Source organism: Brassica napus, chromosome A9 (genome assembly GCF_020379485.1).
Source record: "Brassica napus cultivar Da-Ae chromosome A9, Da-Ae, whole genome shotgun sequence".
In the NCBI taxonomy this organism is placed as follows: Eukaryota; Viridiplantae; Streptophyta; class Magnoliopsida; order Brassicales; family Brassicaceae; genus Brassica; species Brassica napus.
The window spans coordinates 27,781,633-27,798,383 of NC_063442.1; the positions used below are offsets into that span (position 1 = coordinate 27,781,633).

Genomic DNA, 16,751 nt, shown 5'->3' on the forward strand with positions numbered 1-16,751 from the left:
ATAATATGTTTATACAATTATTTATTAATACATGTATTACTAATTCAAAAAGTTATGATAATTTATTGTTTATTTTTAAAAATGTTTTTTTACCAAATATCAAATTATTTATTGCGCTAAATATTTTAAAAAAATTCACATATTATAAATAGTTTTAGTTACATGTTTTGGTTTCTAATTTTTTTTTAAGATTAAAAGATATTTTCATATAACAACAGATTATTGTATATAGAAATCATTATTTAATTTTTAAAATACATTATATATATTTTTGGATAATAACACAATACGTATAGAAACTATCTTTTTATATTTAAAATATATATTATGATATCATTTTTAATGAATTATATCTGATTCTATAAATTTTAAATTTATTTTTCTTTTTTAATAATTTCCATTATATTAATTTATAATTAATATTGTAATCTAGTAAATAAATTAACTATTTGTTAAGGGTAATAACAACACTAACATGTCTAATTTTTAATAAGGGAGCTTGAATGCGAAAAATCACGTGTTACCAATTATTTTTCTAAATTTACCATATCATATTAATTTCTTCAAAGATTTTATAAATTTTAATATTAGAAAATATATACGTGTATATCAACACTTCTCATTGTTTCTATACGTATTGTAAATCGTAATTAGAAACGGAGCGCGAGTAGAAATGTTTTAACGGAGAGTAAACGAACAAAGAGGAAAGACATTGGAAGCTTGTGTCAGGTCAATGCTGTTGCCGTAAGGTTTCAGACAGACTTCTCCTTTGGCTGCTGTGAAACACTTTTTTTTGATCTAGAAGAAAAACCGCATCGTGTTCTCCGGCCGGTTAAGCTTCCGTCTCAGATCGGCGGCACAACGAACCCGAACCTAAACCGATCTTCAATTTGACGAGGGATCTGATCTGAGCATGTCGAAATCTCTACCGTATTCAGTGAAAGATGTTAACTACGACAATGCCAAGTTCAGACATCGATCTCCTTTAAAGGTTGGACCTTTTTTAGATCTTGATCTTTGTCTGATATTGGTTCTGCCCAAAGTTCCCTCCTTTGATCTTGATATTAGTCTGTAGTTCTTGCTTTTTCTTTCCATGAATTGCACTGTGTTAGTGATCATATAGAGGAATTAGGAAAGCTGTTAATTTGGAAAATCAGAGTGAGGTAAGAGTTTTGAAAGGGTTGTATGCTTTTTTTTTTTTTTTAAGATAGAGAACTTTCTTCAAACATATCATGTCCCAAGAATCAATCTTTACCTTTTTCTTGACAAGCATTTTAAGTAAAAAGCTTCTCCTTTTTTTACTTTTGGCGTTCTTACCAAAAGCCATTTTCATTTTGATCTTCTAGTTTTAGATAATCTTCACTCAAAGTGTTAGGTTTCTTGATATAAGTAAGACCCATGACATACTATTCTATAATGAGCTATTAAAGATATGCATTGAGGCAGTTAGTAGAATGTGATATTAGTCTAGTAATGTGATATCTCTACTGTTCTCTTTTGACATTTTCGTGCAACGTCTCCTTTTTTGTTCGCATATAGGTTCTTTCACAAAGCATGCTTACTCTTAGCACAAAACGCAACTACGCAAGCTGCAGCACTGGGAAGTTCCTAATATTAATATTAATCTTTGGAATAGGATGTCTACTACTGATAAGCAAGGGTCCAAATGATTCTGCTCCTAATGAAAAAGGAAAGGTCACTTTTGTTGGGGGTCTTAGGCTTGGGAAGCTTTTGAGAAAGCCACCTAGGCTTCCACCTAGATTATCACCTGACGAAGGACAGTTAAGAGCCAACGGCTCCAACTCTGACCCAAAATGGGCAGTTAGACAGCAAAGCGTGAAGGATGCTTTTGACTTTGCATGGTCTGGCTACAGAAAGTACGCAATGGGATATGACGAGCTTATGCCTATTAGCCAGAGAGGCGTGGATGGCTTAGGAGGACTTGGTGCCACTGTGGTGGACGCTCTTGACACAGCTATGATAATGGGTCATGATCACATCGTTTCTGAAGCGGGAGCGTGGGTGGAGGCTCATCTCTTGGAGAGGATTAGTCAAAAGGATCAAGTTAATCTGTTTGAAACTACAATACGTGTTTTGGGTGGGCTTCTAAGTGCGTACCATCTGAGTGGAGGAGATCAGGGGACGGTGAACATGACACATATAGGACCAAAACCAGATGTCTATCTAAATGTTGCTAAGGATTTGGCTGACCGTCTACTTTCAGCTTTCAGCTCCAGCCCTACTCCTATTCCTTATAGTGATGTAATATTGCGTGACTCAACCGCTCATCCAGCTCCAGGAGGGATGAGCAGTACAGCAGAAGTTGCCTCTGTACAGCTTGAGTTTAATTACCTCAGTGCTGTTTCTGGTGATCTGAAGTATAGTGCAGAGGCCATGAAGGTCTTAGCTCATATAAAGACTCTTCCCAAGACAGAAGGTCTTGTTCCAATCTACATCAGGTGATTACTTTGTTTTGGACTTGGTTTTGCTGTGCTCTTATAATCTGACATGTTGTTTTCTACCTGGTGTAGCCCTCAATCAGGTGAATTTGTTGGTGAGAATATAAGGTTGGGATCTCGTGGGGATAGCTACTATGAGTATTTAATCAAGGTGTGGCTTCAGCAAGGAGGCAAATTGAACAGTAACTTCACATATCTGCATGATATGTACACTGAGGCAATGAAAGGAGTCAGGCATTTGCTTGTGCGTAAATCAATTCCAAAAGGTCTTGTCTTTGTAGGAGAGTTACCTTACGGGTCTAAGGGAGAGTTCAGTCCAAAAATGGATCATCTGGTAAGTCCCCATTCATAGGATTTACCGTTTTTTGAGGGAATGATTCATTCAGTTTTTTGTTGTTGTGTAGGTTTGCTTCTTGCCTGGTACACTTGCTCTTGGTGCTACCAAGGGACTCACAAAGGAGAAGGCCCTGGCGGAAAATCTTTTATCCTTTGAGGATCTGGAGAATTTGAAACTTGCAGAAGAGTTAGCGAAAGCATGCTTTGAGATGTATGAAGTAACTGCCACTGGCCTGGCTCCAGAGATTGCTTATTTCCACACGGAGGTAAGTCTTGATTGTGCGCGTTTTCCTTTTCTCTTGTTGTTTGGTTAACTTCTTGGATTCTAATGAAGCAGGAACACTCTGAGGATGGTCTTGAAGGTGGGAATAAGAGTTCAATGTATGCAAAAGATATAATCATACACCAGGCTGATCGACATAATCTACTGCGCCCTGAAACTGTTGAATCACTCTTTGTCCTCTACCGTATCACAAAAGATACAAAGTATGAAAACTATTCTCATTATGAGTTCTTGGGACTGTGCTCTTCAGAGCTAACACATTTATAAAAAAAAACACTGCAGATACAGAGATCAAGGTTGGCAGATCTTTGAAGCGTTTGAAAAGTACACAAAGGTGAAAACTGGTGGATACACATCGTTGGATGATGTAACGGAGGTGCCTCCTCGTAGGAGAGATAAGATGGAGACATTTTTCCTTGGTGAAACGTTGAAGTACTTATACTTGCTCTTTGGAGATGACTCGGTGATTCCACTGGATAAGTTTGTTTTCAACACCGAAGCTCACCCACTTCCAATAAAACATACCTGAAAGGTTTACTTCTGAAGACTCACACACACAAATTGAAGACAATGTTTTGAGAAAAGTTATGCATAGTAACAGTGCCAACTGCAGAAGAGGGTAGTTTGTTGAGAGAGCACAAAACAGTAACTCTCAATGTAAGATAAGTCATCTCTTTTCTTTGAGATGAATTGTAATCAGACACCATTGAAATTACTTACGTTTAGTTTTTTTTCTTGTACACGATTCGGAATATGTAACAAAACAAATTAAGCACACAGAGAAAGATACTGGTCTAAAACTCCAGATTCATAACTTGAAAAAGGGTGACAAGATTTGTATAAGTTTTACACACATTCAAGTGCCGTTGTCAACAAAAAGAAGATTAGGGATACAGAAACATCTCGCCACAAAACTGAAACCACACGAACACTCAAGCATATGAAAGCACTAAGACAGGGCCGTGCACAAGTGAAATCAAGCCTTCGCTTTTCCTGCCTGGATAGATTGTAGCCGTTGTTGTAACTTCATCATCTGCAAGAATTAAAACCATGAGATCATCATCACCAGTTTCAGTAAAGGAACAAGTTTCATTTGTGTCCATATGGTCTCTTTTTCTCAAACAACAGATTCTTATAAGGTGCTAAGTCAAGTCAATAAGACAGAGGAGCGAACACAGTTTTAACTTTTAAGTCTTTTCTTCTAGGAGGACAGGCATAAACTGACACAGAAAACGTCTACTTAACCATATTTTTAGAGCTTAGTAAATTCAGCATCAATGCTGAAAGGCATTCAAATAATTATATAATCTGTGAGAGGGATGTTCTTCTTACTGCTTCTCTCTTACTGTTTTGTTGTCCTTCATTATCTTGGATAGATGCATCAACACGTTTCCTGCGAACAACATACAGTATGCTTGAGTTCACGACGATCATAGCTCAAAACACTTGATCAACATCCTCCTAGTTGTTATATAGCTTAAAATAGAAGACATGCTTTAACAGAAGCATACCATACTATCACAGATGTTGCAATTTTGGCTACCAATATCATCATCGTTACTCTAACTAGAACTAGATAGTTAATCAACAGCATTCACTAATAGCCTAGAACTAAAAGTTCTTTTTTTTTTTAATTATTTCAAGTTGAGATAACAATCCAATAGGTTCTTTACTTTTCAACTACTGAACATATATTCAAATGGGTTGCTCATGGTGAATGAAAAAGACCAAACTTAGCTACATCTGCTTCAATCCATACAAAAGAAAGAAACTTACAGTTCAGCAGAGATGTACTCAATACGTTTGCGAACATTAGCATTAGCTTCTGCCAAATCCTGCTTCACAAGCACTGGACCAATCAACTTGTACACGTTTGCCTCCTCTTCTAGCAAATCCAACTCCTGTATAATAAACAAGACAACAATAGGTGCAAGTAAATGAGGGAACAAAAGAGAGCCAATCGAAATCATTCCTTTCTCAATCTAAGAACTGAAAGTAATGACAAAACCTTTAAAGATAGAAACTGAAGCTACATAACATTACTTCAAGCTTAAGCTTTTCGATTACACTTATACACAAGTGTTGAAACTAAAACCCTAATGTCTCAATGCCCCTTATATATACCTTAAGCACGAGCTCGTTCTCACCGAGCTGAATCGTATACTTCTTCCTCAGCTGGTGATCCTTTGCGATATCTGAAACATGAACATTACCAACTAAACTTAGCAACCAATCAAAAAAGTTATCTACTTTGGAATCCCCATCGCCGAAAATTAGGGTTCCACGCCTCCCGAAAAAGGCTAACTCATTGAGAAAGGTGAAATGAATATAGGGAATCTACCTTTCTGGATTTTGGCGAGGTCATTGGCCTTGGACTCTAGGTCTCTCTGCAAATCTCGAAGAGCCATTGATGAACTCATCTTTCGCCGTCGTCTGCTTCCTCAGGCCGTTGTTTAATTGTAGACTCACACAGTCACGGATCCACTAGAGAAGAACAAAACGCCTTGTCGTCGAGACGTTTAACTCCTTACTGTTTCAAAAAGGGCTTAAAAGGCCCATTGTGCTTACTTGGGCCTTTCTTAGCTCATACCCTTCTTTAATCCAAAAGGAAATAGAGTAAATTGATATTTGGCTTTAGTAAATTTTGGATGAATCTTTGATACTAGCTCACAAGTTGGCTTTGAGGACATGTCGTATCTTCAAACTGATGTAAAAAATTGAACTTTAGAGAAGAAGAAAAAATCCTGAAATAGCAACATTAGTCGCTGGGTGATCATGTGGTTTTCGTACGTTTAAATTATAAGACGATCACTAGATTTTGATCTGCGCTTTCAAAACACGGATTTATTTTCTTTTTTTTAATTGACAAATATTTAGTAAATGTCATATTTTCATATATTTGTGTTTTATTTTATAAAAGACTTAAACTTTTTATCTTTATTTATCGTATTTCATTTTAAATGACTATTTATGTTTAAAAAATTAAACTTTATTTCTTTAATGAATTAAGTTGGCATAACTCTGATAAATTAATTTTATTATGTGGTTAATATTTTAATAATAAAAATTATATACTTTTATTAAAGATTTATACTTTTCAATGAAAAATTCAATTTTTTATGAATGTTTAAATTATATTAAGAAAAAATAATAATAATAATTACAATAGTTGAAAAAAATTATTTGAACTTGAATTCAATGGCCCAAAAAAAAAATATGAGAATTAGATCTGATTTCGTAATCGGTCCAAATGGTCCAAAAGAGATATGATGTGGGCTGGATCCAAAAAACATGATCCAATATAGATGTGTTATTAATATTATTTGATTGCCCTTAATGAAACATGCAATGTTAATAAAGAAAAGGGTAGGCTAAGGTAATTTTTAAAATATGATCCTGCTTTAATAATATAGATGTTTTTGGACGGGAGAACCAAGTAACAATCAGCTGAAATTTACAAGGATTGTAAATCATTTCTAAAGGGATAACCGGGTGCTTATAGGATTACAAGTTATATATGGTTTTTCTTTCTAAAAGAAATTTCGAGAGTATCCTAAGAGCAGAGCCGTACAAACTGATAAAGCATCAGCATGGGGTCTGTAAATTAAATTTCTAAATTACTGTAGGGACATATTTTCTTATTTGTCGTTAGATCAATTGTCATGTTTATTGGGATTACAGATAGCTTCATGTTCAAATATGTAAAATATTTTTAATTCTAGAGACACTTTTTCACATATTAATTACACTACACGACACTTATCACTTTAGACACATTTTTCCTTTTAGAAAGGACTTTTATGATCCTAAACTAAAGAAAATAGAACATTTTGATTTATTCCCATCACACAAATCTCTTTCCTCTTTTTATTGCACTTTATTGTTTTTTTATCATACTTTATGTTTTCATTTACTTTTATCTCAAATTTTAAAATATATTAAATAAAAATAATTATCATAATAAATTATATATAAAATTCTCTATCTTTTAAGATCCATTTTCATATATATATTATATACATTAATGTGTAACCAAAATTAAATGTGAACGTGGACACCAAAACGTGGATAATAGAATTAGACTTTTTCTTGGGTTTACACCCTAGAGTGAACCTTTAGGTTCACCAACCAATAGAAAGTTGTCATTTTAGATCTAATATCTTTTAATTAAGGAAACAAAATAACTTGCCAAATTATATTATGTTTTTAAAATAAAAAATAAAAGATTAAATAAATAAAAATAACAATAGTTCTAAAAAAGGATTATTTAAAAAAATATTTGTTTTTAAAATTTAGAGTTTAGTGTTTAAAATTTATAATTTAGAATTTATCCAAATGTTTAGTGTTTTTCCAAGGGTTTAGGGTTTACCCAAGGGTTTAGGGTTTTCCCAAGGGTTTAGAGTTTAGGATTAGAGTTTAGGGTTTAGTGTTTTGTTGACAACATGTTTAGTGTTTTTCTAAGCCGTTAGGGCTTACCCAAGGATTTAGGGTTTACCCAAGGGTTTAGGATTTAGGATTTGAGTTTAGGGTTTAGTGTTTTGTTGACAACATTTTTTTTTTAATTCGTTTTTTATATATTATTTTTATTTATTTTTAAATTTTATTTGGAAAAGATAATATAATTTGCCAAGTTATTTAGTTTCCTTAATTAAAAGATACTAGATCTAAAATGATAATTTTCTATTGGTTGGTGAACCTAAAGGTTCACCCTAAAGGGTGAACCCAAGAATCACTCATAGAATTATACATTAGATGTGGACATCAACAAATTAGAGTTGTCTTATCCATTGGAGCTCGATCACAGCTGTCTTATCGGAGATCAAGAGCTAGTTGTGTTGGATTCGATGTGGTCATCGAGGAAGTCTCCAGCAGATCGGTGTACATCAGATCGAACGATAAAACCATTAGAGAGTTGGAACCATAACTCGATTGTGGTGGTGACGACGGCGGTCCTCTAAAACTGGTGCTCACCACTCCAATCTGCCACAGTTCTTCTTCTTCACTGTGCCGAGCTTGGGATTTCAAGCTTTGTCGTTCTCTGTTCAAACTCATCAAGACGATGTGATCTCACATCTCTTATACATAAATTATTATATTATAAGTTGAAGAACATTGGTGATTAGCAGATGAAAAATCATCCACGAAATTTTGTTTACATTATAGAAAAACAGTGTCCAGATGAACTCATATCCATATTTATATTATCCACATTTCTGAGTCCACATTTCCAATGACCCCCATTTCTTTGTTCACATTTTCACGAATCCACATTTTTAATTTTTTTTAATTTTCTTATTCGTCTACATATTTTGCATACATGTCAATTTTTTAAAAAAAATTCAAATTTGTAATAGTAGAAGTAAACCGTCGTACATATTCTTTGTATTTCTTTGATTCATATATTCACAAGTTACTAATCATCCACAATTCGTCACAACTTGTCATCCATAATTCGTCATCCACAACTCGCCATTTTTTATAAGGATAAATTTGTCAAAAATACACCTGGATCCCACCAGAAAGTGCTTCACAAGTAGAAAGTGACTCTCAATGTAAAAGAAAGACAAAAAGTGTCTTTATGTGTAATCAACTTAATATGTAATACACTATTTTATTGTTGTAGATCTCATTATTTTCCATTGAATTATATTATATATTAAAGCCAAACGAATGTTATAATTAAAATCTATTAGGGATACATATTCCACATCGGGAATTCTAAGGGACATTAAGTAATATATAAAGGGTTAGGGTCAATCCACTAATCACCGATTGGTTTTAAGTTGGAAGCCCATAATAAATCCGAATTTAACATGGTATCAGAGCCAAGATCCTAAAGATCCTAAAACTCCTAATTAAAAATTAAAAATTAACCCTTCCGACCGGGTATAAAGGTCGTGATTAACCCTTCCAACCGGGTATAAAGGTTGTGTTAAACTCGCTCGACTGAGTATAAATGTCCTAAAGTTCCGAGATTTCTGGTCGATAATAACCATCATCGCGAGGAGGGGTATTAGGGATATATATCCCACATCGGGAATTTTAAGAAACATTAAGTAATATATAAAGGGTTAGGGTCAATCCACTAATCACCAATTGGTTTTAAGTTGGAAGCTCATAATAAACCCGAATTTAACAGAATCCGCACACACAAAACAAAGCCTGAAGATAACAAGAAACAAAACCGGCAACAGAAGACATCATTTTAGTGATAAAACCCAAACGAGGGAAACCAAGAAAAAATATCAAAGTCGAAAGGCACTGAAAACAACATTAAAACAAGAGAATTCGATATAAAGTTGGATATATTTAAGATCATAAACCACACCAAAAACTTCTTAACACACTCACCAACAACCTGACCAATATTTTGCCGCCAGAAACATGATGAAATCACAAGAACTGTAAAAAACAAAAGCATTCCGAAGAAAAATGTTTTTCGAACTCAACTAGATAGCCCGAGAACTACAACTTGATCGGAAGAGCTAAAGAGCATTAGAACAGGAGCCACCACCCCCGAGAGTCCGGGACCAATAGATAGCCCGAGCACTATGAGAAAGAAACTTGAACTCCGACTAAGAAAAGATGCCAAAGAGGACCTTCGATCTTACACATTAACACATCAATCCACAACAAGAAAACAGCAGTATTCTGACGGACGTTCCGACGGAAAATGAATTCCTCGGAATATACCGAGGAATTTCCGAGGAAATTCCGAGGAAACACAAAATTTGGCTTCCTCGGAATTTCCTCGGAATATACCGACGGAATTCCGAGGAAAATTCATTCCGTCTGAATATTCCGACGGAATACCGAGGAAAATTGTATTCCTCGGAAAAAACCGATGAATTCCGAGGAAATATTATAGACGTTAGAGAGCCTTTGGAGAGCCGTTGGGGGATTTTAAAAATTCCGAGGAAATTCCGACGAACTACCCGTTTGCATCGGAATTCCGTCGGAATTTCCTCGGTCCGTCGGCAGGATTTCAACTATAAATACAAGCACCCCTCTTCCTCTTCATTCACTCCATATCTTCATCCTCCCTCTCACTTTCTTTACACACGAATTTGATTCATAAAAAACATGTCTTCTTCAAATTATTTTCGTTCTTGGATCGATCGACCTCATTTGGATCCGAACACGAGATTGCTTACGGAAGAATACCAACAAGGTATAACCGAATTCATGGGGTTAGTTCACCGACAACCGGAAGCAAAAACAGGTATGTTAAGATGTCCTTGCTCTAATTGTAAAAATAAAAAAGTTATTAAACAATGGGATGTTTGGACTCATCTATATTTGAGTGGGTTTACACGAAGTTACAAAATTTGGTATCATCATGGAGAAACTGATTATGAACATGGTAGTACTAGCGAACCTCAGCCAGCGGTTAGATTAGAAGATCCAATTAGAACGGATGTAGATTACGGTGTAGGTACTGAGCAGATGGTAAATGATCATTTTAGGGGGAAGATTTACCCAATGCCGAAGCTAGGAGATTTTATGATATGTTGGATGCTGGAAAGCAACCATTGTACGAAGGTTGCAGAGATGGTCATTCAGCTTTATCATCTGCTACAAGATTGATGGGCATTAAGACGGATTATAATTTGGCTGAAGACTGTGTGGATGCGATTGCTGATTATGTAAAAGGTATTCTACCCGAAGATAATGTAGCTCCTGGATCATACTACGAGGTTCAGAAACTCGTAGCTGGTCTTGGTTTATCGTATCAGGTAATAGATGTATGCAGAGACAACTGCATGATTTATTGGAGGGCTGATGAACAGCAGGTTTCATGCTAATTTTGTGGGAAGCCTCGTTATAAAGATACGAGTGGAAGAGTTCCAGTACCATATAAAAGGATGTGGTATTTGCCTTTGACTTTGACGGAAAGGTTGCAGAGGCTGTATCTGTCTGAACGCACAGCGCAACCAATGAGATGGCATGCGGAGCACTCAACAGATGGTGAGATCAGACATCCTTCAGATGCAAAAGCGTGGAAGCATTTCCAATCAAAGTATCCCGACTTTGCGTATGAGAGAAGAAATGTCTACCTTGGATTATGTACTGATGGTTTCAGCCCGTTTGGCAAGAGTGGAAGACAGTATTCTCTATGCCCAGTCATTCTTACACCATACAACCTACCCCTAAACTTGTGCTTGCGACGAGAGTTTTTGTTTCTCTCGATTCTCGTTCCCGGACCAGAGCATCCTAAGAGATCACTTGATGTGTTTCTTCAGCCACTAATATATGAGTTGCAACAACTATGGGCTCAAGGTGCTGAAACATACGATGTTTCGTATAAAGAAAACTTTCAAATGCGGGCAGTACTTATGTGGACAATAAGTGATTTTCCAGCATATGGTATGTTATCTGGATGGACAACGCATGGAAGGCTATCATGTCCATATTGTCAAGATAACACTGATGCTTTCCAACTAAAACACGGAAGGAAAACGTGTTGGTTTGACTGTCACAGGAGATTTCTACCACCAGATCATCCATATCGTAGAAGTAGGAATTTGTTTACGAAGAACAAAAGGGTGTTTGACAGTCCACCTCCGGAAATTCGTGGGAAAGATTTGAAGACACAACTTAGAGATTTTGGTGCAGAAAGGACGCCAGACGTCGGTGGACATGAGCATTTTCCGGTAGATGGTGTTGGAAACCTACATAACTGGCACAAAAAAAGTATTTTTTGGGATCTGCCATACTGGGAGGATCATCTACTAAGGCATAATTTAGATGTCATGCATATTGAGAAGAACTTTTTTGACAATCTCATGAACACGATCCTTAATGTTCAAGGTAAAACAAAAGATAATTTGAAGTCAAGACTGGATTTAGTCGATATATGTGCTCGTTCAGAACTTCATGTTGATGAGAGTGGTAGGGCACCTTTTCCCATATACCGACTTGATGCAGCGGGAAAGGATGCGTTCTTTGATTGGATTTCAAACGATGTGGAATTTCCAGACGGTTACGCATCTAATTTGCGTAACTGTATCGACAGAAAGGAAGGAAAGTTTACTGGCTTGAAAAGCCACGATTGCCATGTAATGATGCAGCGCCTCCTTCTGTTTGCCTTCAAAGAACTATTACCACGAAATGTTCATGAAGCAATTGCAGGGATAAGTGGTTTCTTCCGCGATTTATGCACGAGATCAGTGACTCTTGAAGGTATTGAAAATTTGAAGACTAACATAGCCGTGATTCAGTGCAACCTTGAGAAGATATTTCCTCCCTCATTTTTTGATGTTATGGAGCATCTTGTTATTCACCTGGTAAGAGAATTGGAACTTGGTGGTCCTGTACAGTATAGATGGATGTATCTGTGTGAGCGATATATGTTCCATTTGAAGAAGATGGTGAAAAGTTTAAGTAGGGTGGAAGGTTCTATAGTCGCACAGATGATCAATGAAGAAACTTCAAACTTTGCCGAGTACTACTTTCCAGCAGAAGTTCAGACCAAAAACAGAAGACCTGCTTGGCATGATGATAGAGGCGAACGGGCAACATATCATTGGAAGGTTCCAGACATTTTCACAGACGTTAGACGACTTAGCGGAAAACCAAAGGACCGTCGACTTACTGATCAGGAGCGTAGTCATTTGAAAACATATTTACTCACCAACTGCGAAGATGTTCTTCAATATGAAAGGATTTTCATGGCAGAAAAGCGGTTCGAATATAGATACGCCACAGAGGACGAACTAGAAGAAATGAAGCAGAGAGAATTTGGTGGATGGATGTTTACTTATGTGAGTGATGGTTTGGCCAGAGGTGAAACATTTGACGATTGGATACGCGAGATGGTAGTTGGACCAAACTTTGTTGTGAAGTCATATCCAAGATTTTGTACTCGAGGATATGCATTCACAACTCAGAAGAGGAGACGTTCGAGTACGACTTACGATGCTGGTGTTTGTTCTGCATCAGGAGATGATGTATACTACGGACACATAAATGAGATTTTGGAAATCAAGTATTTGGGCATGGTTGGATTGCGCTGTACTGTTTTCTATTGTGATTGGCACGACAACACTCCAGATCGAGGTGTGAGAACATATGCATTTGGTGTTACATCAGTAAATTCAAGACGGAAGCTGCAATATTATGATCCTTTCATTCTTGCTTCTCAGGCAGATCAGGTTTGTTATATCAAGTACCCCCGGGTAAGGAACAGAGATGATCCATGGGTTACTGTTACAAGACTGAACCCGAGAGGCCGAGTTCAGGGAAGTTCTGAGCTGGAAGACCCACTACAACCAAGCACATCCGGCAATTTAAGTGCAGCAGAAGATTTATGTGGAGTTGGCCTTGTAGTCAATTTAACCGACTTCGGAGAGGAAGCCGCCGTTCACGTAGAGGATGAACCAGTGATTGGAGAGTTTCACCAAGATCCAGATTCAGATTCATCTGGTGATGACGACTCGGAAACAGACTAGCGTCGACCTTTTTTTTTTTTTTAAATATAAATACCGAGGAAATTCCGAGGGCAGAAAGGTTTTCCTCGAAATTTCCTCGAAATAGATCTTGTCGATTTAGGGATTTGATTATAGATTCCTTTTCCTCAGAATCTCCTCGGAATTTTCCGAGGAAATTCCGACGAAGATAAGGATTTCCTCGGAATTCCCTCGGAAAATTCCGAGGAAATTCCGAGGAACTTGGGGTTTTAAACCGAAAACAACGTTTTACGGATTGAATAACACGTATATAACCTTCATTAAGTGTCTTAACCAGATTATGATGTTTGGAACTAGGAACTTTGGTGTTTTATCCAATAACAAACACTTTTACGATTGCATGAACGAAAACCACACAACATAAGACAAACACTTATACACTTTAATAAACGGTAAAGGGAATACTTACAATTATTTTTGAAATTGTGTTATTTCATGGTTTATGATCATCTATACAAAGAATCCTCAATGATATGCATTATAATTGTATAAGAAATGAAATACGGCGAAAATAATCGATGTTTTAAAACCCCAAACCCTGGTTCCTCATAATTTCCTCGGTAATTACCGAGGGTATTCCGAGGAATCCTGGTTCCTCGGAATATTTTCATTTAACCGGGTAAACCAAGCCGCCAAATATTTCGCGAAAATTGAATTAAAGATTTCCGAGGAAATTCCGACGGAAATATAAAATATTTCCGAGGAAATTCCGACGGAAGCCTCATAATATTAGGGCGAGCCTGATCTTCTTCCCTATTTCTCTCTTTCTCTCCGCGCCGCACAGGCTCTCCCTCTCGCGATTTCCGGCGACTCCACCGTTCTCTCTCGCGATTTCCGGCGAATCTCCCCTAATCCTCCCCCATAATCATGTATGAACCCTATCCCACTCTCTTAGGGTAGATTTGTATGGTTTTTAAGTAGATTTGATGATTTTGGAATGATATTTATAGATTTTTGTTAGTTTGAATGGTAGGATTGTGTAAAATCGAGTTTGATTATGTATTTCACTTGATTTGGATTTTTTTTGGTTTTTATTGATTTTGTGGTTATAAAAATCGAATTTGTAATTATATATATATATTCAAAACGTTTTTTGTATATAAAATCTATTTTTTGCATTATAAAATCATTTATATATTTATTAATGATTTTTAAAATCTATAAAACTTTTTTGTGATTAAAAATCATATATATAATATTTAAAATCATTTTTTGTTGTAATAAAACGTTTTATGTATTTTATATATAAAATATAAATTTCTATATTTATTAAACATTTTTAATATTATTAAAACTATTTTTTGAAATTATTAAACATTTTTAATATTATTAAAACTATTTTTTGTAATTATTAAACATTTTAAATATTTTTAAAACTATTTTTCGTAATTATTAAACTGTTTTTGGGGTTTATTAAAACTATTTTTTTAATTTTTAAACTATTTTTTATTTATTAAAACTTTTTTTGTTAATTATTAAACTATTTATATTTTTGTGATTAAAAACTATTTTTAATTAAAACTATTTTTTTTAATTTACACGTCTAATGATGATCAGATCCGGCCTCGCCAGCATCGTAGCCGGGGTGGTATGGGGAGCCAGTCTCGGGTTCGTCCAGCCATGTTCAGGATTCCGTTTCGCCCCACAGCTCCTACCATACATCTCCCTCTCCATTACCCGCTCCTGCTGCTCCCGCTCCCGCTGCTACACCCGCTCCTGCTCCTCCGGGTCCTCCGGGAGTGATGAGTGTTGTGGAGTTGGTTCGACAGCCCAGTCGTGACCATCTTCCCTATCTCACTGAGTATCCACATGGACATGGTCAAACATGGTAATTTAACTTTTATTTTTTTAACTATTTTTTATTTAAACTGTTTTTTTATTAATAATTTGTTTTTTTATTAGGTTCAACCGATCCGGGAACGGGATCAGCGCATGGATCAACCGTATGATGTACTCGGCCCTCGACAAGGGACATCCGACTTTCACTCACTTCCCTCTCGAGAAGCAGCATCTGTGGTCTCGTCAGTTTGCGGTAAGTATTCAAATTTTTAACTTATATTTTTTATTTATTAAAACTATTTTTTGTAATTTTTAAACTATTTTCTATATTTATTAGACATTTTAAATATTATTAAAACTATTTTTTGTAATTATTAAACTATTTTCTATATTTATTAGACATTTTAAATATTATTAAAACTATTTCTTTAATTATTAAACTATTTTTTATTTATTAAAACTTATTTTTGTAATTATTAAACTATTTTCTATAATTATTAAACTATTTTTTATTTATTAAAACTTTTTTTTGTAATTATTAAACTATTTATATTTTTGTGCTTAAAAACTATTTTTAAACTATTTCAGCAAGAATTCAACTGGAATTCCGATGATACGCTCTCTATCTATCACCATTTTGTCCATAAAGTTATGGACAACTATGGGAAGCAGATGTACGAGTGGAAGAAGAAGTGGGAAGTAAACAAGTTAGTTTTTAATTTATTAACAATTTTTAATTTATTAAACTATTTTTTAAATTATTAAACTTTTTTTTTTAAAATTAAAAGGTCCCAAAGTCGATGAACGACACGGTCTGGAAGGAGTTGTGTGCGCATTGGGATAAAGAAGAGACGAAAAAAACTTCTTCCACCAACTCCAACAACCGCAGGAGCAACCGTAAAGGGAAGGGCATCTACAAGCATAACTTGAGTGCTCAATCTATTGCCACTCTGGCGGATCGCATGGTAAGTTCAACCGCTTTTTCTTCAATTATTTAAGTTTCGGAATTTTATTTTTTGTGCATTTTTTCAAATTTGTAATGTTTGTTTAATTTATTTTTTTTTCAATGCGGAAGAAAATGAGGGCGACCCGGTTGATGATCTCGCCCTTATGAAAAGGGCGTATACCAACAAGAAGACCGGCCAGATTGATGATGGTCTTGTGAGGGACGTGGTCGACCTGGTCCAAACTCAGGTGTATGACGAAGTGTCTCAGCTTCAAACCGATGATGACGATTCGACGGCCTCGACCAACTTGTCCCGGGTTCGAATCAACAAAATCGTTGAATCGGTAAGTTTTTTTTTTTAAAGTTCAATTTAATTATTTCTTGATTTTTATTTTATCATCAATTTATATTATCTAAATTTGGTTATTTATATTTCAGTCGGTTCCAAAGAAAAAGGGACGTTTGGTCGGTTTGGGTCG

General features: G+C 35.6%; 2 protein-coding genes across 2 annotated transcripts; one reads left to right on the forward strand and one right to left on the reverse strand.

Annotated features, from left to right (window-relative positions):
- Positions 1-663: 663 nt before the first annotated feature.
- Positions 664-3,818, forward strand: LOC106367368 (mannosyl-oligosaccharide 1,2-alpha-mannosidase MNS3). Its single transcript, XM_013807132.3, has 6 exons — positions 664-991; positions 1,540-2,459; positions 2,532-2,793; positions 2,864-3,061; positions 3,133-3,281; positions 3,361-3,818. Exons 1-6 carry the CDS (start codon positions 914-916, stop codon positions 3,605-3,607), a joined length of 1,854 nt encoding a protein of 617 aa, XP_013662586.1. The 5' UTR covers positions 664-913; the 3' UTR covers positions 3,608-3,818.
- A 47-nt stretch (positions 3,819-3,865) lies between these two features.
- Positions 3,866-5,606, reverse strand: LOC106367370 (prefoldin subunit 6). The gene is made up of 5 exons (XM_013807133.3): positions 5,420-5,606; positions 5,203-5,273; positions 4,855-4,979; positions 4,411-4,471; positions 3,866-4,111 (listed from the first exon to the last, which is right to left on the reverse strand). The coding sequence occupies exons 1-5, from the start codon at positions 5,496-5,498 to the stop codon at positions 4,055-4,057; spliced, it is 393 nt and encodes a 130-aa protein (XP_013662587.1). The 5' UTR covers positions 5,499-5,606; the 3' UTR covers positions 3,866-4,054.
- Positions 5,607-16,751: the final 11,145 nt, after the last annotated feature.